The 22973-nt window shown below is 31.5% G+C and overlaps 1 protein-coding gene across 1 annotated transcript in view; it reads left to right on the forward strand.

The window, feature by feature from the left end:
* Nucleotides 1-15744, forward strand: part of LOC145327414 (uncharacterized) — a 48227-nt gene extending 32483 nt beyond the window's left edge. The window contains exon 8 of the mRNA XM_080170964.1: nt 14422-15744. Coding sequence (XP_080027090.1) covers nt 14422-15070 — 649 coding nt within the window. The 3' untranslated portion in view covers nt 15071-15744. The remainder of the gene's footprint in view (nt 1-14421) is intronic.
* Nucleotides 15745-22973: the final 7229 nt, after the last annotated feature.

A 22973-nucleotide genomic window follows, 5' to 3' on the forward strand; every position in this document is an offset into this window, starting at 1 on the left:
TATCCCATCCAATAATGACTAATAAATGAGGTCCATATTAGAAGGCTGAATTGAAGACAAGTTTTTCCATGGCAATATATCCACGTATATCCTATATCCATCCTTCCAACCTCCTTAGAGAAATAGCCCCTAATAAAAATATATTTTTTTCATACAGTTGTCCTATCCCTCTACCCCCTGAGTACCAATAGCCTGTCATTTACACACTCTTGACACTTTCATACACTCTTAACTTTTCAGGGAGGCGAGGAAATGTAAATTGTGATGAAATTCTACTTTTGAGGGAAAGTTTTTGGGCGCTTGTTTACAAACAATTTTAATGGTTTAAGAGCATTTAATAAGAGTGGTTTTAAAAGACAAGCTATTGTTAAATTATTAATACTAGTTATGTATTTTATCGTATTTTAGACAGTTTTCCGTCGATAGTGCAATGAAAAAAACAGTTATTTATATTATGATTTTTATTTTAATATCAAAATTGTCTCTAATACGATGCTATACATGATTTTTCAGTCTGGCTGAGCCATACTAGAAATACTATACTAGTGGCCTATATCGACCAAAAAAACATTACTGATTTCTTTTTTCCTATTTTTGTGAAAGTTTTTTGATCTTAGCGTATGCAAATTATAAAGCAAAGTTAATACATTTAATTTTAAACAGAAATTACATATTATAGTACAACCTACAAAAACAAAAATCTAGGTTTTTTTTAGAGGTTTTGTTAGGTTTTAATTTGATACAATTAATCACTTTTTCAACCATTTTGACAAATATAAATTAGAAAGTAATATGATCAAAATGAATATCATGATATTTTGCAACCTAAGCTTAATTCAAACTCCAGAAATGTAGCTTTGGTATGTTAGGTTAAGTTTATAAAATTTTTGGAATTCCCCTATTTAATTGAAACAAAAATATCTTCAAATAAGAAAGTAAGGACAAACAAAAATTAAGAAAATTGAATTTCCAAAACTGAAAGATTGTTTGATAAATCAAGAAAAAGTTTCTCTTTTTTTTTATAGAAATACAATTTTTTCCTTGAAATCTAATTGTCTTTTTTTCTCTCACCCTCCTCTCTCCCGTTTTCTCTCTGTCCCCTTTTTCTCATAGTTTGAATTGTCTTGTTCATTTCTTGGTGATTTTTGGTTTATTGTTCTCTTATTTTTAAAGGTTATAACAAGTTATACTTTACTAAAAAAATAACATTAAAAAAAACTTTACTTTTGTTTGCCAACGGGTTTAGCTTGGGATCTTAGGGGATAAGACAATGGACGATAAACTTATGTAATGTACATCCTCAGTGATGAAATACAAAATAAATCCTTCATTAGATTAAAATTATTGGTTGAAAGGTTTGGATACTGCTAGTTTGAACCAACCAATCTATTTAATATAATGTGAATATTCTAAAACTTTGAATACCAGTATAAATCAATGTCAACTTTAGTTTATTATACATTGACAAATACTAGAAAACATTGAATAATTCTGAGTCTAATATTCTGATTACTTCGTGCAAAAAAGAAATTTGAAATAAATAAGTAAAGTTTCATTATGGTCATCGTTTTCAATTCAATTCTTTCTGAGATTGCTAGGACAACCTTCTTAGAAAATATATCTTAATAAATTTCTAAGATAAAAAAGAACAGAAAACTAAAAAAAAATTCATATTTTGTAGAAAAAATAATGTTTCTAAGGACCCTTAAAGTAAATGTTATATAAACTCCTTTTGATCCAAGATATTTTTAGAAAAATTGTCTTCTTTTACTCCTTAATTAGTATGTAACTATGTATGAAACGCTATCATATCTCATGTTATTTTTTGCAGGAAAGTTATATCTTCGATTATGCTTCTGTTGTTGTTTTTATCCATTCTGTTTTATCTTCTTTTTAATTGAACCATTCTGCTCCAATAACCTTTTTATATTCTTGTTTAACCACTAATTATAACATTTTGTACATCTCATTTGTGACCATGCATAATGAGTACAACAACTTCACTTTTAATAATTTTCATTTCATAATTGCGTGGTGTAACCTTTTTTATTTCTTTAAAAATATAAAGTATATTCATTGGAAAGTAATATATTTTTCCCGAAAATTGTCCCCCATGTAACCAAATAAAAGTAGTAAGTAGTTTGTTCATAAAAGTTTTAAGTCCCCGCATTATATATATAGTTGTAGTTTTCTTTAATATGCACTATAAAAAAATAAAAAAAATATATTAAAAATTGTAATCTCTTAGTCAAGTAAAGAATTTTAAAATAAAGTAGGCCTGGGCTAGCGAAGCTGCAATTAGTTTCATGATTTTGATCGGTTTCGAAGCAGAGAGATAGGGGACAATGGGCTGTTTATTACACTAGTCCCCAAAACAACATTTTCTTATTTGTTGGCTTCACAACTTTAGTGATTTTTTTATTGGTTGGCTAATTAAGTTGATGTTCAACTTTTCAACCAAAAATTTTAAACTACATAAGGGGTAATTTTTATAATCATCATTGGGGCTGTATGTCTATTTATCGGCCATTGTCTTATCCCCTTTGGATCCCTGGTTTCGAATGTTTTTAATTTTTTAGAGTGACCAAGGGAAAGTCAGTAAATCCGTATTGTAAATAAATTATATTCCCTAACTTTTAATCTTTTGTATACTTGCTGTTAATATTAATATTTATAACTTATTATAATTCTTTATACTATTTCTTTTTGGCTTAAAACTTGTCATGTTTTAGTTTTTCTTTTTTATTCAGAGGGTGGGGTGACATTGGAGTGTACTCACCCCCAGAGGGTGGGGTGACATTGGAGTGTACTCACTTCCAGAGGGTGGGGTGACACTGGAGTGTACTCACCCCCAGAGGGTGGGGTGACATTGGAGTGTACTCACCCCCAGAGAGTGGGGTGACACTGGAGTGTACTCACCCCCAGAGGGTGGGGTGACATTGGAGTGTACTCACCCCCAGAGGGTGGGGTGACACTGGAGTGTACTCACCCCCAGAGGGTGGGGTGACATTGGAGTGTACTCACCCCCAGAGGGTGGGGTGACACTGGAGTGTACTCACCCCCAGAGGGTGGGGTGACATTGGAGTGTACTCACCCCCAGAGGGTGGGGTGACACTGGAGTGTACTCACCCCCAAAGTTTTATATACACGTTCTCCATTCGTTGTCTTCAAATCTAACCTGGTAGATTCCAAACTTTACAAATAACATAGTGAAATGTAAATTTTGTTTATCAAAATTGGGGATGTATATCAATATAACGTTCATTGTCTTATCCTTTAAATCACTGGGTTCACGTAAATCCTTTAATTTCATAATTTTTTTGAAAATATCATCTTTAATGGGAAAAAAAAATGCTGATTATTCATTAGTTTAAAAATGGTTTATTGGGACTTTTACATTATATGAGAAAGTTAGAATTTTATAATAATCAATATTAATTTGTAGGGAATTTTCCATTTAAGGTTGAATTTTTTATATTTTATTTTTCCTCAAATAGATTGCAAAACGAGAAACAAGATAAAGAAAAGAAAGAGAGGGAATATGTCAAATCTGCCTGACAGACAGACGGACAAACGATGTTTAGACTATATGTCATTGGAATCTTCAGTGAAAATTTTAGCTGTCTATCTTTGATAGCGGCCAAGAAAATCACATTTACACCATACCGTTACGGAATAACTTACTGACGGACAGACAAAGTGAATTATAGGGTATATATGCTACTAAAAACTAGAATAGAGATAAATTTAATAACATATGTACAGTTAAAACCAAATAATACAAAATAACGTAGAAATGTTGTAAAAAATTTCACCATATTTGAAATTGTTACCCCCTACGGAGGCACACAATACAATTATCTCACGGGGGGTGTCCAAATCAAGGGGTACCCTCACACCTCCTTTCCCTCGATAGGTGTTTTAACAAAATAGAAAAGTTTTAAAAGATTTTCTATAACATAATAATAATCTACTGAAAACTTATTGTCAATTACGCTTTTAGGCTCCTAAAGTTAACAAATAACGGTTATGTGATATACAATTCAAAATGGGTCATTTAACTATAGACAGCTTTCAGCGGATATTAAAATGAAAGATTGTATAATTAACACCAGTTTTGTAAGCCCTGGGGGGCCGAAAGTCCAGGCAAACAAAACTGGTAATAATTTCAAGATTTTTCATTTTAATATTCGTAGAAAATTTTATGTAATACAAAGATTATACATGACTTTTCAGTATGACAAGGAATCGATTCTTATCCACAGGATATTAATCGGTTTCAAAGCCATACTGGAAAAGCTATGTCAGAATGTATTCCCACCCTGACTCTGTATGCCTATTGTCATTGCAACTTGGCGATACTAATTGCCATTTCATACCAAAACAAGATACCAAACAGAAAAGGAAAAAAATTGAGAGAAAGAAAGAGAAAGAAAGAGAAAGAAAGAGAAAGAAAGAAAAAGAAAGAAAGAGAAAGAAAGAGAAAGAAAGAGAAAGAGAAAGAAAGAGAAAGAAAGAAAGAAAGAGAAAGAAAGAGAAAGAAAAAGAAAGAAAGAGAAAGAAAGAGAAAGAAAGAGAAAGAAAGAGAAAGAAAGAGAAAGAAAGAGAAAGAAAGAGAAAGAAAGAGAAAGAAAGAGAAAGAAAAAGAAAGAAAGAGAAAGAAAGAGAAAGAAAGAGAAAGAAAGAGAAAGAAAAAGAAAGAAAGAGAAAGAAAGAGAAAGAAAGAGAAAGAAAGAGAAAGAAAGAGAAAGAAAGAGAAAGAAAGAGAAAGAAAGAGAAAGAAAGGGAAAGAAAGAGGAAAGAAAGAGAAAGAAAGAGAAAGAAAGAGAAAGAAAGAGAAAGAAAGAGAAAGAAAGAGAAAGAAAGAGAAAGAAAGAGAAAGAAAGAGAAAGAAAGAGAAAGAAAGAGAAAAAGAAAGAATAAAAAAGAAAGAAAGAGAACGAAAGGGAAAGAAAGGGAAAGAAAGGGAAAGAAATGGAAAGAAAGAGAAAGATAGAGGAAGAAAGAGAAAGAAAGAGGAAGAAAGAGGAAGAAAGAGGAAGAAAGATAGAAAGCGAGAAACAGCAACTTATATCAAGGATCTAAAGGGATAAGACAATGGCAAATAAATTGATATACATTCCCAATGATGATACACAAAATTACCCCTTCTTTAGATTAAAATCAGTGCTTGAAACTTTTTAACGCTCAACTTCACGAACCAACCAATTAAAATTCACTTAAGTACCCAAATTTATTAAGCCAACCAATAAGATAACGTTGCTATAAAACTTTGGGGACTATTGTCCGCTCTCTCTCTCTCCTACCTTATATCCACATTTGAGAATTGTTGAAATCCTGTTTTTATAAGTAAAAGTTATTATTTTCATTCGGTAGTGGTTTAACAGAAATAAACAGAAAAGTGATTGACATACACAAATTTGACCTTATCTACCTTAATGGAGCATCCGACCACCTTAAAAAATAGCACAAAACATGCCTCACGATAAGATTATATAAAAATGTGGTCCAATTGGTCTAGCAGTTTGGTAAATCTTACTGAACATACATACATAAATTCTACTTTAAAAATGTAAGGATGATAATAAATCAGCAAAGGCCACTGATAGTAAAGACAGTATAGTCGACAAAAACAATTGATTTTGCCAGCAAACCTAATACCTAAAAATAAAATTTTATTAATTTAAATACCATTTTATCTAAGCAATGGATTTGTGGGGGGGGGGGGGGGTATAGGAATGAGGATGGTTGAATCCCAGGGAAGGAGGTAACATTAGGCTGTTTATTACACTAGTCCCCAAAATTTTTAACGTTTCTTACTCATTGGCTTAACAACTTTGGGGGCTTTTATTGAATTTTGATTTGTTAGTTTATTAAGTTGAGTGTCCAAACGTTTTCACCACTAATTGTAATCTACAGAAGCGGTAAATTTGTGTATCATCATCAATTTATTAGCCATTGTCTTATCCCTTTATATCCCTGGTATCCATTAAGTATTTATCATCTTGCTCAGACTTAAAACTACCACAAATTTACCACCAATGAAATGTATAAGTTGCTTTTTTGACAATGTCCTAAAAATGTTAATTATTATTATTAATATCTTACAAACGGTCAAAATTAATGTTAAAAAAAAACTGAACGTCTTTAGTTTGTGAATAATTATTTATCCTATCGTATTATAGACAACTATCCACGAATATTCAATATAATCTATAACAAAACTTAATTCAATGATTTTATTTTAATGTTCGTGGAAATTTCTCATTATTACGATGCTATACATGATTTTTTAATATGGCTGAGAACCGGTTATAATCCACAAGATGTCAATCGGTTTCGAAGCCATATTGGAATGAAAATTTTGCAGTTGTAAAATTGTCTGGAATAATATTAAAGAGGGTTGTTTAGAAGCACTAAGGAGTAAATCAAAAGATAAAAGGAAAGGCAATGCTTCAAAAAATGTAAGGACCCTAAAATTGTTAAGATTTGATGACATTTTATTATTATGAATTTTTTTCTTGTCACTATAATGTTAAATTTTAACAATTTTTTTTTCTTTTTTCAATTGATGCTATGCACGATTTTTAATTTTAGTATGGCTGAGAACAGGTTCTAGTCCAGCGGATATTAATCGGTTTCAAAACCATACTAGAAAAAGTATTAGAAGATCGTTTTGGGGATGGTTGATTTGCCCATCCCTCCATCCCGAGGAATAACTAAATGGTATCTAAACGAAAGCGGGGTGGGGGGGGGGGGGTGATAAATCCTCCAAAGTGAAATTTAACCCTATTATGGTTCTTCATGGGGAAGGGGGGATTAAAAAACCATAACAAAGAAAATAACAAGGATGGCAACATGCAAAAGCATACAGTTTTTTAAAGAGGAACATGATCATTGATCATGATTTAGACAAAAAGTATTATATTCCTGCTTCTTATTAAAAGCAAATGTTAATGTAGAAGTAAGTATTTTATAATCATGTTCTTAGTGTATTATAGGTAGAACAATAAAGAAGAAAGAAACTGACGAACGGACAGACAAAACAAACAAGTAGCTGCGCTCCTTAAAAACAACATACATATACACTTATATTGATTCTTTTGCTCTCTTTTATGTTATCCAATTACACAATTACTGAATTACCAGAAATAAACAACATACACAGATTTTACTGATACATTTTCCAGCATGGTTATATGACACCAATTAATATCCGCTGAATTAGAACCGGTTTGTAGTCATACCGAAACACTATGAATAACATCGTATTGCAGACAATTTCAAAATAAAATTAAAATCATAAAATTAATATAATTTATGTTAGCCTTGGCCTTCGGGCCCTCAGGGCTAACACAACTTGTTTAAATCTTATAATTTTTATTTCCATATCTGCGGAAAGGTGTCTATAGTACGATACGATGAATAACTATTATTTATTATCGCAAATTAGATGTTTATACAATACAAATGAGTAAAGTAGTCCTAAAAAATTTGATAATCACATACACATATGAGATAAGATAAAATGATATACAAAATAGATCATTTAATCCTATTGTTTTTATATTAATTATCTAATAAACAAGAAAATTGTGTCAATAGGAGCACATTTTCCAGTTTGGCTTCGAATCCGAGTAATATCCGCTGGATTAGAACAGGTTCTCAGCCATACTGAAAAATCATGTACAGCCTCGTAGTACAGACTTTGTCTTTGTCCGCCGTTTTTTGTCTTTCTGTTGTTAACCAAAAAAGTGTTTTTTTGTGTAAAAAGCTCATCTTGATAAAAAGTATAGTTTTTTAATGATTATTTTCGAGATATGTCTTATGTAAAGCTTTTTGAATAAACATAGACGCTCTTTTTACTACCCTCCCAATTTTCATATTTCTATCTTTCTTATCATCTCTTCTCTCTCTCTCTCTCTCTCTCTCTCTCTCTCTCTCTTTTCTTTCTCTCTATCTCTCTCTCTGTCTCTCTCTTTGTGTCTCTCTCTCTGTATCTCTCTCTGTGTCCTTCTCTGTCTCTCTCTCTCTCTCTTTCTCTCTCTCTCTCTCTCTCTCTCTCTCTCTCTCTCTCTCTCTCTCTCTCTCTCTCTCTCTCTCTCTCTCTCTCTCTCTCTCTCTCTCTCTCTCTCTCTCTCTCTCTCTCTCTCTCTCTCTCTCTCTTATAGCAAAAAATAAAATATTTGAAATATTATTTATAGACAGATAGAAAGATGGATAAGATGATAGATAGAGTTATCTAAATTATGAAATGGTTTTCAAAGGACGGTTTTTATAAACATTTAAATAATAGTATTACAATTTAATTTCAGCCTTAGCTTGTCTAATATTATGGTGTGCTATGGTTGTCACAGAAAGACATTAGACCAGGGATTAAACCTATTGTATTGATTTTCCGCATCATCAAATTAAATTGGTCCCAAAATTATTGGATGGCAATTCGATCTCCTTTAAAGTGTCACCCCACATTCCCCCTAACTTCCTTCATAACCCCCCTAGATCCATAATTTTATGAATATATTATTCCCCCTTATAAATTTAACCTTCCCCCCTGGTTGTCCCCTGCGGGCATGTGTTAACTGATGATGTTATGATTTGAACAAATACAATTTGACAAAATGGATTATGACAATGTGTGAAGCTCACAGAATAATATATCAATAGAAAAATGCATCTCACAAAAAAATTTTAGTCAATAATCACTATGTTAGTGATTCGCTCAGAAATCATTTAAAGCAAGCAAATCCAAGAAACTTAACAATTTTTACAATTAATTTTTCAAACAATTAAGGATTAGGATTTGTTATTCTTTTGCATTAAAAATCTATGTAACATATCTATTACTAGTGACTGCGCTTATAGCATCTTGGAGCTATATATTGGAAGGAGCAAGGACAGTAGGAAAATATCCTAAAACCAAACTTGGTATATAAAAATTAGATAGCCTGAAACCATCCATGGACCGATAAGAAGCTTCCATAAAATGTAAAAATCAATCTGTTCAGTAGTTATCGAAATCTTAAGCTATAGACAAAAAAAACCTAAATACTTTATATAATAGGATAATTAATATTTTGCTGTAATACTAATTTTCTAGGCCACTAAAAAGTGTCTAATAATATCATTTTTACCAATTGTTATGTTTGTTTTATATTTTATTTAATCTGCCTAATAGCCATTCTATCACAATAATTATTCAAAGTTTTTATTTAAGTTGAAAACTGTCAAAGACTAATCAATGCTATATGTATATTAATATACTAACAGAGGGCGGATTAAGTCGATGTTATGGAAATTATTTTTATTAGGTTTAATTGAGACAAAATAGAGATTAACGCTGGCTAGACAAAAGATTACAAAATATTGTCAACATAAATAATTTATATGAACTTAATAATTCTACGTATAACTAGATTGACATGAATTTTAATGAACTCTAACATAATGCTCATGTAAAAATATATTCACTTGCTTTTTTTCATAAAATTATGTTCTTTTTTTGCTTGATTCAGAAAATAATCAAATTTATAACTGTTTTTTTATCGTATGAGATATTTGAGTTTCAGAATATATTTTCCTTGCGCTGTATGAATAAATGATTTATAAATGCACATATCCAAAATTTTTCCTGCATCTCTCACTTTAATCTCATTTTTAGGGGAGGGAGCTTTTGTTGAATCTACAAAATTGTAATAAAAAAGATTTCATTTAGCTAATTTTAAAAATATTTCAAATATTATCAACCATCATTTAAACCATTTTTTACACTTCTTTAATGCTAACCACAGATTAAGTTTAAGATTTTAAAAAAGTCTTGAATTAGGTACCCGCCCTTACCTCACCTTAGCTCAACCTATAAACCAATTTGATATTCCTTATATGCTTTGCATGCCCTCAATTTGAATATAGAATATACACACATACTATTTTGCTCAGAGCTAACAGAATAAGTAAATACTTAAAAAATGGATCATTTTAAAACATTTTCATTTAATATTTCATAAAAAAAGATTAAAGATTGAGCTTTTGAAGTAAAGAAAAGTTATATAATACTTTAATTTCCGATTAATAATCCAAATATTTTTATTGAATTCTATAGATCTTTAGTCAATTTATTTACCTATTTTTCCCCAATTGAATTCCACTCCTAGTTTAGTAAGGTAGCTATACACATAAGGAAAGATGAATAAGATATTTAGAGTATATGTACATATTAAAAGCTATTTTTGAACCAAAAAAGACAATCATATAATATAAAATAAAATAAAATTCACAGGTTGCAAAGGAATATATGTTTTATAATACAATAATTCTTTTGTTTGTCAAATAAGATCTTGTAAATGAACCCATGAAGTTTTTGAAAACTTCACACAAGTCCTGGGATTGTAAAATAACCATTTTTACTAGGGGCAAAGCCGGTAGTTGTTCAAACCCACTATTTCTTTCTGTAACTTACAGATAATTTTCTTGTTTTTTACCTTTTATAGAGTATGCATTACTAAACAATGCAATGATTGGTCTATAAACCTCTTACTCAATTGTAATGCATAGAGAAGAGAGAAATATAGAGTATACATAAATATATACATATGGATGTATATCAGTTTATATACGAGTCCAAAACAGTAAACAAAACAAAAGCCATCATATTTGGGGGACTATTAATCAAAACTGTAGCGCTAAAAATACAGAAGGATTTCATATAAAATATCAAAGGATGGGGCTTTAAAAATATTTTAAGAAAAAAAGTCATGTTTTAGATTTTTGTCGTTTTAGTAAAAATGTAGAATAGAATAAAATTGTAGATATAGGTTACTTGCAGTAATGTAGCATTCTTTCTGGAATCTATATAGTTCTCCTTTACAATGGAGCTTCTCATAGGTCCTGGGAAGGTTTATAAATATTTGGAGGGAGGATACCAAGTCTCTACCAAGAGTAATCGCTTTAAAAAAACGATTTTAGTAGACCTAAACTAATGCTTTTAAGTTTAAAACAAATATCTTCTTTTTATTATTTTAAAAACCCGACTATTATGATACATTAACTAAAACAGCAGAACAAAATCTAAACTACAGAGTTCTCAATAGAGATACACTTTTCAAGACTTAAGCCCTAAGCAGTTTCATATAACTATTCCATAATTGGACTTCTTTAATACCATTCTTAAAGGTAGACCAAAGCATTATAATAAAACTCTATTTCATAATTCTGAAAATAATTTTAAAATTCGGCTCAATGTAACCTAATTTTATTTATACCTTATTGTACTAGTAATCATTTACTGAAATTATGCTTCAATCCCCTTACCATTAGTTATGCCAAATATTATTATATTGATGAAATGACAGCATATCAACCTTATCCTATAATATAAAGTAGTAAGGCTTCTTTGTCTGAAGCTTAAGATCTGGGAAATTGCTGGTCCGAATGAATTGTACTTTTCAGGAACGATCTATAGATATCTTTGGATAGTTTTGAGCTATTTTTCTTACATCTTATGCTCTTCTTTATAGGCTATGGGCGAAGCAACTAGTTTCTAATATTAATCAATCATATTTAAAAAATTTATAATGTTAACATATTATATAAAAACCTGGAATTATCAATTATTTATCAAGAAAAGATGTATATCCGTATTATATTACTAAAAATTTTACCACAAAAAAACCTCACCTCACATCTATTCATTCCATATTATTAATATATCAGTAAAAAGAGAAGTATATAGGAGAGAAAAAAAAATCCTCCAAAATTTTGCCGCCGATAATAGAATTCAGCGCCAAATTTTTGGCGGCAAATAGGGAGCGCGAATTAGGTGTGTTTATGTATGTGTGTGTGTGTGTGTGTGTGTACCGTAGATTAACATAGTTTTCGACAGAGAAAGGGACATTTAAATTATACGTAGATATATAAAATGGATTAATATATTTGAAAAGCTTTTTTGTATTTTTTTTGTCAAAAGAAGGATGTAAATTGAGTTACAATAAAAAAATAATTTAGTTAAAAACAGGAAGTTTTCTACTAGAAACCCATATCTACATTAAAATACTATTTTGACAATAGCCCTATGACTTATTTTTATGTTTATGTAACAAAATGTAGAAGAAAAGGTCCCCAATTTTCGTAATTTAATTGTATAGTGGTATAAAGACTGTGTTCGTGTGTGTGTCATTAGAAAATGCGGGGAAAAGTGCCGCCAAAATCCACCCCTTCCCTTCTTGATTTCTCATTACATTTCCCTTTTTACTAACCTTTCCACTTTGTTCGTCAATTAGCCGATTTTTCCCTCACCCACCCCCCTCCCACTCCCCCTCACCAGATCCTAATGTTCGTAAATATAATATTATACCCAGGCATATCAGGATAAGACAATGGATGATAAATTTATTCCTCCCCCCCCCCTTTCAGAATTTTAGCTCACAATTATAACTGAAATATTGGGACGATTCCCTCCCAATTAAAAGAGGAATCACAAGGGATAAGACAATGGACAATAAATTTAGATTATATATAATTCAATAATAATAAACAAAATTACCCCATCTGTAGATTAAACTTGTTAAAAATGAGAACCAACTAATCAAAATTAAATCAAAGTATCCTAAGTTTTTCAGTCAACAAATACGAAAACGTGGTTATAAAACCTTGGGTACCAGTGTAATTTGTAATTCATTGTCCCTTCCTCCTTGGTTAAGTGGGTGTTTGAAACAATCTACAAACCTTTCTTTCTTCCAATATATCTCATCTAAAAAATTTAGAATTTTACACAATTTCACGTCCCTATAACCCTGGCCTATATAGAGAATCCAAATTTATAACCTGTATTATCAATTCTGTTAGTTTTATCCAGGGAGGGAGGGGACATTGGGCTGTTTATTACACTAGTCCCTAAAGATTTATAATAACGTTTTCTCATTCGTTGGATTAACAACTTTGGGGTCTTTAATTTAATTTGATCGGTTTGTTCATTAAGTTGAGTGTTCAAACGTATCAATCACTAATTGTAATCGTCAAAAGGGATACTTTTGTGTATACTCATTGGGGATATACATCAATTGTCTTATCCCTTTAGATCCCTGTATTTTATCAATAATAGTTTTATATGAAATATCTTAAAGGATTTTTTTCTTCTAAATTTTGAATTTTAACTATACGTAAGTATCAATGTATGTAGAATATAATTGAATATTATGACGGGGAAAAATTGTCGTCGATTTAGCTTGTTAATATGGAACTCATATATTGATCATTTCGTTTATTCAGTAGGAGAAGAGGGGATAGGGGAATTCTTTATTTTACCCGCTACTTGTTTCACTTTATTATAAAACATGAAAATCCAAGTAATAATAAATCCATTGATGTATCAAGTACAATCTCTTGGACAATCCGATTTCAATTTCAATTATACAATAAAATTGAAAAAAAAAATCAATATAAAAATCTAACTCCCAAATTTAAATGTGTTAAATTTTGCCTTTGGTAAATGATATATCTAATTTTACTAGTTGTATTTGTACTATATAATATTGTTGATAAAATGGATGTAGAATATACGTGGATATTATGACAGGATAAAAAATTGTCGTCAATTAGGTTGCTATTTCCTTTGCCATTTATTGGTCAGTTTGTTCATCCAATAGAAAGGAAGGGAATGAGGTAAAGAGATAGTAGGTAGGCGATCGTTATTTTAGCCAGCTACAAGTACATGATAATCTGGGGTAAGATCCAAGTAATAATAAATCCATTATGATAAACCTTGTATATTTTTCATGAGTATTTTTATACAGTAGTATCGAAAACCAATAAAACACTCTAACAAATGATTTCGTTTTTATTAAAACCCAAGTACTGTAGGTACTTTTATTAAGTTTTGATTGGTTGGTTCAAGCTAACACTGTCCAAACTTTTAAATTTTGCTTCTTATCATGTATCACCCATTATCTTATCCCTTAAACTCACTGACATTAAGTAAAAACATATTAGGACTTATTTTTGGCGATTTTAATACTTTTTTTATAGTGTTTTGTTAAAAAATTAGTATTTTCATAGGATATAGCATGTTAAGTATACTCAGTTCATGTTTGCCTTATTTTATTATATTTTGACCCAGCAAATAAATACTTAAATTCTATTTGTTTTGCCTTTTCTAGTCTTTCTGGTTTGGGTTAAAGAAAGGCGATTGTCCGTGGATACGAATATGAAAAATCGTCAATTTTTTAAATATAATTTTGAGCTCTGATGGAAAAAAATTAGCTAGGTATTTTTTGTATTTAATTTTTTTAACTAATAGTTTTAATCTACAGAAAAGGGTAAATTTGTATATCATCATTGGGGATGTACATGAATTAATCGCCCACTGTCTTATCACTTTAGATACCTGCGTAATACCGCTTAACTAATTAGTCTTTGTTATTTCAGAGGACAGGGCTACGGCTACGGCGACGAGCGCGGAATACCGGGCGGCGGGAGAGGTGGTAATGATTCCGACAGTGACAGCGAGTTGGACATTGAGGGGACGGAGACTGGTCCCGGTAGCCCCGACATTTCCGCCGAGGAAAACAACAATTCCGGCCTTCTGGGCGATCGGTCATCAAGGGACCGACATGATTCAGGCGGAGCCGATGATGATTCTGATTTGATGAATAAAACGTCATCTTCGCCGACACTATCGCCTGGCCTCCCGTCTGCGGCGATAACAAGTCTGGGAGGAGGTATTGCAGGCGGTTTAGGCGGTCTTTCCAATCACACTTCTTGGCCGGCGCATCCCGCATTTTCGTTGGCCGGTCTGAACCCGCCGAATCCGCTGCAGGCCGCGCACACCCTCAACAAGATAACCTCGCAGTTTTGGGCGGCCGGCGGCTTTGATAGAGTCAACGGCGGTGGGTTAAATTCACTGCTGCCACCGCCTTTGCCCGTTTCAGTCGGTGGCGGTGGGCCACCCTTGTCTTTTTCCTTCCCCGCTTTGTCTTTTCCGGCCGCAGCTCTGTCGCAGTCAATGTTTAAGCTTCCTAATGTGGATGATGCGCGCAACGGCGGCCCCACTTTGTTTAGATTCAAGACGAGTTAGACATGTTGCGCGGCATTCTGCGCACACTGCACAACCTCCAGCTTGGTTTCTTCTTCAAATCGGCAACTTTGGGCCAAGGAAATTTATGGTCTGATTTCTGGAACCAAGCTTGTCAGGACAATTTTCTTCCTGGAATACACAACATTTAAACTAAACATAGACATTCATATAAATAAATAGATTTAGTGAGTTTTATAAAATAAAAAAATATTTCATTAGCCAGTTTGGAGATCTGAATGATTAAATTTTAAAAAATTAATGTTTTTTAAAAGGCTTTAAAAAGAACCTTTTATATATGAAGAAACACAACAAAAACACTCAGTTTCTGGTGAAAAAAAAGTAGCAAAGTATCTCTATAATTAATATAGTTTCATTTGATTTTTGTTAATTTATCATTTGCTTTTTTCATGCTTTGCAACTCTACATTGTTAGAGTGATTCAAAATTTCAAATAATACAAAATTTCATAAAAAGTTTAAATGCAGTTTTTTTAATCTAAAAATATGGTACATTTCAAACTTTGTTTTTTTTATTTTAAAAGTTTCATTACAACTTTATGTATTCAAATAAATACAATTACAATAAATAGTCTTTTTAATTTTGATTTAATATGTTTTTCTAGTCTAATAAACAATAATCATTTTAAAGCATAATTTCCTTCAAATTTTCTGTTGTAAAAAAAAGAATTAAACCAAAAATTGTAGAAACTAATCTTTCGTTGAAATACAATTATAATTTGTGTGAAATTTAATAAAGCAGACCAAAAAATGTTAAAGATATGATGTTAATTTATATTGGATTAAGTCAAATATACAAAGAAAAGTTTTTTTTTAAATAACAGCTGCCAACGGCTATAGTTTGACCGCACAGATAAGGACGTTTAAGCTTTTTTGAGGAGGTAAATTGAGGGGTTTCAAAGGTTTACACGCAGCTCATTTTGATATCTCCGGAAAGCTGTCTATAATACGATGCGATAAATAACTATTCTTTGTATTTTCGACTTTTTCCTATTATATCATATTTATCTATCTATAATTTGTTATAAAATAATATGTAATAAAAGAACGTGATACAATTCTTAATTAATGTAGAATAATATGTATTGTTTTTATGCCTTTTTTCAAGTTTTCGTTTTTTAAACTTAATTTCGTAATACAGTCAAATTTTTATTTGGAACCGATAATTTTGTTTTGAAAAATATGTCATGCAATTTTAGTTGTAATACAGGGAGTTGAATCCATTTTTATAGAAGCAGAAATATAATCTATGATTATGGTTTGGACCCTCTAAAACTGTAATCTACCTTTCCACTTTCCCCTCTCTTGGTGAAGATATCTTCAACGCCGATACGATTTTTGAAATGTAAGATTCTACTTTCCCCTCTCTTGGTGAAGATATCTTCAACGCCGATACGATTTTTGAAATGTAAGATTCCACTTTCCCCTCTCTTGGTAAAGATATCTTCAACGCCGATACGATTTTTGAAATTTAAGATTCCACTTTTGCCTCTCTTGGTGAAGATATCTTTAACAAGAGAGACAAAAGTGGAATCTTATATTTCAAAAATCGTATCGGCGTTGAAGATATCTTCACCAAGAGAGGGGAAAGTGGAAGGGTAGATTACAGTTTTAGAGGGTCCAAACCATAATCATAGATTATATTTCTGCTTCTATAAAAATGGATTCAACTCCCTAACTGTAATAGTTGGACGGCTGAAAATTTTCTCTATAATTGTAAATCAAATTGTAATATTTCATAATTAAAATGAAAGAATGGAGTGGGCTATATGTAACTCACCCCTCAGAGCAGAGACCCTGTTTCGATTTTGTATTGGGTCTGTAAAATCAGCTAATTATGTCTGAAATATAAACACAGCCGAGTCCATACAAAAGAACAAAAATTAATTTTGCTAGCAGACTAAAAAGGTCACTGCCACTAGGGATAGGTAGTTGTCTGGATTACACATCTATGATTATACATTTATTATGTCATCTCACTCAAGACCTTGGCTATTTTACAGCTGTCAATATAAAAATATGAATTTTTTTTAGATGATTTAAGTAAAGAGAACGCTTTTTAACCGCCCAACTATAAGATTTTTAAAATAAAATAATAAAAATAGAATAATAAATGTTTAATAAATGAGAATAAATAAAGTATGACATTAAATGATTGTGATTTTAATTTATTTCTATACTAACCAAAAATAATAAATGATTATAAAGTGACCAATAGATAAATAAATAGTATAGTTGAAATAAATTTAGAGTTTTATTTGATAGAAGTTAGAATTTTTACAAATCGGCTACGCCCATAGCATAGAGGTTGTTAAAATAAACATTTTACAAAGAGAGGGAACATTGGACTGTAAAATTACACCCCCCCCCCCCCCCCCGCCCACAGTCAATTTAGTTATAAAAGAAGAGTAAAAAAATTACCCCTATCCAAACATTAGTGGAGTAAAATTCTCGACTTCTAGTTAAAAATTTGTGAGGGTGGTGAAAAAGCTAAATTATCATAAACAATTGAGATTTTGTACCTCCAGCCTTCCAAAATAAAAAAGATGGTCGTACTTTGCTTCTTCTCTAGAACATAGTGGTTAAGTTTCTAGTAATATATCCTTAAAGTATTAGGTTTTATTGTTTAAAGCTTAAGATTTAAAAAACTACGGAACTGATTAAGTTTTCCCTTTCAGGGTAGCTCCACATAGGTCACAAGATGGTTTTATGCTATTATATTTTAAGATTTAGGCCTTGGAATGATTTTAGACTATCTTTCGGCCCCCGTCGTACCCCTTTGAAGACAGAAGATGCTATGGGCCCAGCAGCAAGAACATGTAAAGATGTAAGTCTAGAGCTATGAAAAAAGGGGAACTACAAGATTAACTAAAATTAACTACTGACACTTGTCTTGGCCAAAAAAGAATTTGTTTGAATCACTAAATCAAATGAAGTTTTAAATATTTAATTTAAATGAAATTAAGTATTTTATATCTTTCCAGTAGCGAAGCTACTCAACAATAAGTGGTTTTATAGAATTTAACTTTTCTCTTATTTTGTATATTGATAATAAATAGGCATCTTCTTTATAACTAACTCGGTCTGATGCGAAGTATTTAATGTTCAACAAATTTTAACTTTAATGGCTGAATTTTCATTAATTTATGATTTACAAATATATAACTACTTCAAGCATGCCTTGGTCCGTCAGTTCACCTGTAATGCTTTGAGTATCTAAAATTTTTATTAAATAAATGTATTTTTTCTTTATATTAATGTTTTTGTTTCATTTAGATATTGTAACCCTTGTTAAAAGCGAAGCTTTTCTATAATTAGGGTCGGTCCGTCCGAATGTCCGTACGTCCATTTTAAACATGTTGATTTTTTTACATTTTTAACAACAAATTTGTATGTGACCTAATTATCCGATTAGTCTGATTTTTGGTATACTGATTCCTGGGACAACAAAGTACAATATTAAAAGCGAAGCAACTCTATAATCAAGTGCTAAAAATGTAAGTATGTCCATAATCATTATCCTGTATCAAGCAGTTTTTCAACAAATTTACTTACAATTTTGCTTTGACTCTTATACATTCGCATTCTGATTATTCAGTTCTGACATTATACAAGTGTTAATGTCCGTTTGTCTTTCCGTTTCAGAGCTTCGCTTTTATCAATGTTGTCATCCTTGTTTTATTTCAAATGCAGGGCTGAAATAAGTCTAATAAATATATGTCATTTAAGAAAAGAAGTTCGATGAACTTTGCCTGAGAAAGGTTGCGTGATTCTTTTGTCAAATGTCTAATAAATGCTTTGCTAAAATTAAGATGACCCAATGTTATGACAATTTAATAATCAGAAGAATGCGAGACTGTCTTTGTGTAACGAAGAATCTTGGTAACCACTGAACCGATATGGTTTTTCTTTACAGTAAAGCTTTTAAAAGGTCCAGGAGATTTTTGTAACTTTATTAAAGGAGGCCGGTACCACCACCCATTCAGGAGAAATGATCCCAGCAATCCCCTTATTTTTTTTTGGGAGGGGGGGGGGGTTCTTTTTGAAATTAAAATTGAATGTGGCCCCTATCTCTTTCTAATGTGGCCTCTATAACCGCTTTTAAGGGGATTTTTAATTTTTTCGCTGAGATAACGATTATCACCTACCCGATTTAATGGAATCTTTACAAAGGTTTTGTAATGGTGGTAAAATATATTTTTTAAATTTAAGTCTTGGGATAGTTTTAGGCTAATTTCTGTCACCTCAACCAATTGGAGATTTGTTTCTGAGGCTTCGAGTGGCTGAGGCTTTAAGTGGCTCATGTTTTCTTTAAGCCGCGCGGCTGCGACTAAGGCTAAGGCTTATTGGGTGGCTGAGAAAGCCGTGCGGCTGATTTTTAGGCTTCTCTACCCCGCGCGGCTGATGGTGGCTGATGCTGAGGCTGCGGCTGCCGACCCCTGAACCTATGAATACACAGCTCTTTAATGCTAGGGTAAGAGCCTTTATCTTTGTTCGATTAATACTATTACTTAGGCCATAATTCTGTGATGCCCTAACACTGCGGGGTTAACCTTTATCCAATCAAATATGGCCTTACCTAACCTATGGTAAAACTATTAAAAGATTTTTTAACGAACCCACACCCTATATTCTGAACTTGATTCACAGTAAGAGGAGTTTCTGTGGTCCATAGTTACACACTAGAAGAAATATTAGCAGCATATTTACAGAATTGAACTTAAGCGAAAGATAAATGTAATATATACAACTAGCGGCTACGCCCCTAGAGGCCTCTAGGGGCCCTTGAGGAGGAGAGAGTCGAATTTAAGCGAAAGATAAATGTAATATATATAATAAAGTTGACCCAATTATTGATTTGGTTTTGTTTGTTCCAATGCATTATGAAAACAATCATTAAAAATTTGAACTATTCAGACAACAAACCATTAAAAAAAACTGTAATAAATATTTGTGATTTGACCTTATAAATTTATTTGCTTAAGAAATACCTAAACTAAATCATAAACATTGTTAGGGCTTAATCCTAACTAAGTATTTTAGGTTTGCCTAGGAGTTAGGATTTCCTAAGTATTATATATTCCTTTTCAATTCATTGTAATTAATAAGATTCAATATGAGTTTAATAAATAATTCTTTATATTGAAGAGGATAAATGGGTGTACATTCCAATTAATGAGAAACAAAATTATCCCTTCTTTAGATTATAATTAGTTCAAAAGCTTGCACAATACTAGTTGTCACAACTTCTTAAGATTTCATAAAAGTTCCCAAAAATTATAAGCCCAAACTTTGGGTACCAATATCTTTATATTGCCTGATATAGGTCAATACAAATGAAATAATAAATATTTCTTTGAAACTTTCTTGTTTTCTGAATATTAGTTCCTGTACCAATGAATTTTGTATATTTACTTAAAACAAACAATATGAAATAAACAAGTAAAGTTTAAAACTGAATTATAATGTGACAAAATATTTGGTAAGTCTGTTTCAATACAAGGGCGCCAACTGCATTTTTAAAAAAGGTTGGGGTTTGGCAAGCCTTGGCCATAACCGATCACCTTATCTAAAACTTCTTAAGCTGCAAAAAATGTACAAATTGCATCTATAGACTAGATATGATATCCTTAATATGTAAATTTTTGTCTTGACAGATGAATTCAAGATAAAATAAGGATGACAACATCCATAAAAAGCGAAGCATTGAAACGGTAGGACAAACGGACATTAACACTTGTATAGTGTCAGAACTGAATAATAAGAATATAAATGTCTAAGAGTCGAGACAAAATTTGTTGAAAAACTGCTTGATACAGAATAAAGTTTATGGACATACTTACATTTTTAGGACTTGATTATAGAGTTGCTTCGCTTATAATATTGTACTTTGTTGTCCCAGGAATCAATATACCAAAAATCACATAAAAATTCGTTGTTAACAAAGTAAAAAAACAACATGTTTAAAATGGACGTACGGACATTCTTGTAATGATTATAGAGTTGCTACGATTTCTAAATCGTACCTAAATACTTCAGGAATCACCATGCAAAGTTTGAAATCGATAGGACAATTCTAACATGCCTAAATTAACGCAAAAAGCTATACGTTACGGACGGACGAACGTACGGACGGACCGACCTTAATTATAGAAAAGCTTCGCTTTTAAAAATCAGCAATCACAGCCTTTTAGTATATGGATGATAAGACCTAATTTTGAAGAGATAATCTAAAAGAGGGGTTGACCCACTTTTTTCATGGGAGGGGGGGGGGGAGGGAGTGTAACGTATACATTTCCTGCACGCCTCTAAAATTTGAATTGTTTGACTTGAGACTCATTCAATCATTCAATGATAATTATTTATTTACAGTCAACACTAACAAAGTTGCAGATCTAAATAGCATAAATTTTAAGGGATCTAAAGGGATGAGACAATAGCCGATAAATTGATGTACATCACGAAGAATGATACAGAAAATTGCCCCTTCTGTAGATTACAATTAGTAGTTGAAACGTTTGGATACTCAACTAAATGAACCAACCTATCAAAATAAGAAAGCGGTATTATAATACTTTTGGGGATAGTGTAAGAAACAGCCCATTGTCCCCTCCCTACCTGCAAAAATTGGGCGGTTTCCTCTAGTGTCTAGTCGAGCAACCCCCCCCCCCCCCCCCCCTCTATTTTAAATAGTTAGTAGAGGTAATTTTGTTGTTTAAAGATTACTTTAAGTCAGGCTAGGTAAGGTTATATTTATTACTAATTATCCCCGCAAGAGTTAGGTATAAGAAAAAACACCCATCCCCCTTATTTTCAATCTATTTAAAAACAAGAGAGGTTTCTTTACTCACTAAGCATTTTAAGGAAAATCACCTGGAGGTATTATTCAAAACTTCCTAAGTTTATATCGGGTATAAATCCTTCTTTCTATGTAGCACTAGTATGTCTTTTTTCAACAAGAATCGAACTTTCTCTAAATGTGAAGGAAATCTATGTATTTTGTTGAGTTAAAGAAATCACCCGTTGTAACTAAACTAATCAAATAATATCTTTTAATTGACGTATCCGCAGACAACTTTCTATAATATATTTTTTCCTTTTTTGAAAGAGATCCCCAACTTAAACAAGCACATACTTAAGATTTGGTTTGCATAAGCTAGGTAAACAAATAAACCTAAGGCGGATTCTTTCAATATTAATAAAGTATAATTACAGTTGAAAATGATACTGGTAATATGTTGTGATACCTAAGTAATATATTAACTTTAGAAATGACTTATGACCATTCAATTAATGTGGTTATTTGGGACAATAAGATAAATTGTGACTTTTTTATGTTTAATTTTTATACTTGTTTAATTTTTATACTTGAAGAAATATTATCTTTTTGCGAGTAAGTGCTTCACAGCAATGTTAATAACACCCATAAAAACGATCGCTAAACAAATTTCTAGACAAAAATTCGGGATGGACAAAACTGTTTTAATCTCATAATTTTTCATTTCAATATACGTGGAAAGCTGTCTATAATAACATGCAATAAATAGCTATTAATTATCCTAAATTATCCAATTCGCAGTATGCATGCCAATAATCCAAAGTATGCATTTTGTTTGTATTTGTACATAAAATGGATGACAACATCAATAAAAGCGAAGCTCTAAAATCAGAAGTAAGGACAAACTTACAATAACTCATGTAGAGTTAATAATAAGTTCTAAATCGTTGTAGGAATCATCAAGCACAGTTTGAAATTGATAGAACGTTATGACAAAGACCAAATTGTGTCAAAAATGATCCATGTGACGTCATAAAAATGAGGGAGATGAGAGGAAAAGTGGGAACAAAAACCCCTTAAAAAGAGATGGATAATCCCTCATTTTTTTG

The sequence above is a fragment of the Acartia tonsa genome, chromosome 9, assembly GCF_053477335.1.
Source record: "Acartia tonsa isolate MP-2025a chromosome 9, ASM5347733v1, whole genome shotgun sequence".
Lineage (NCBI taxonomy): Eukaryota > Metazoa > Arthropoda > Copepoda > Calanoida > Acartiidae > Acartia > Acartia tonsa.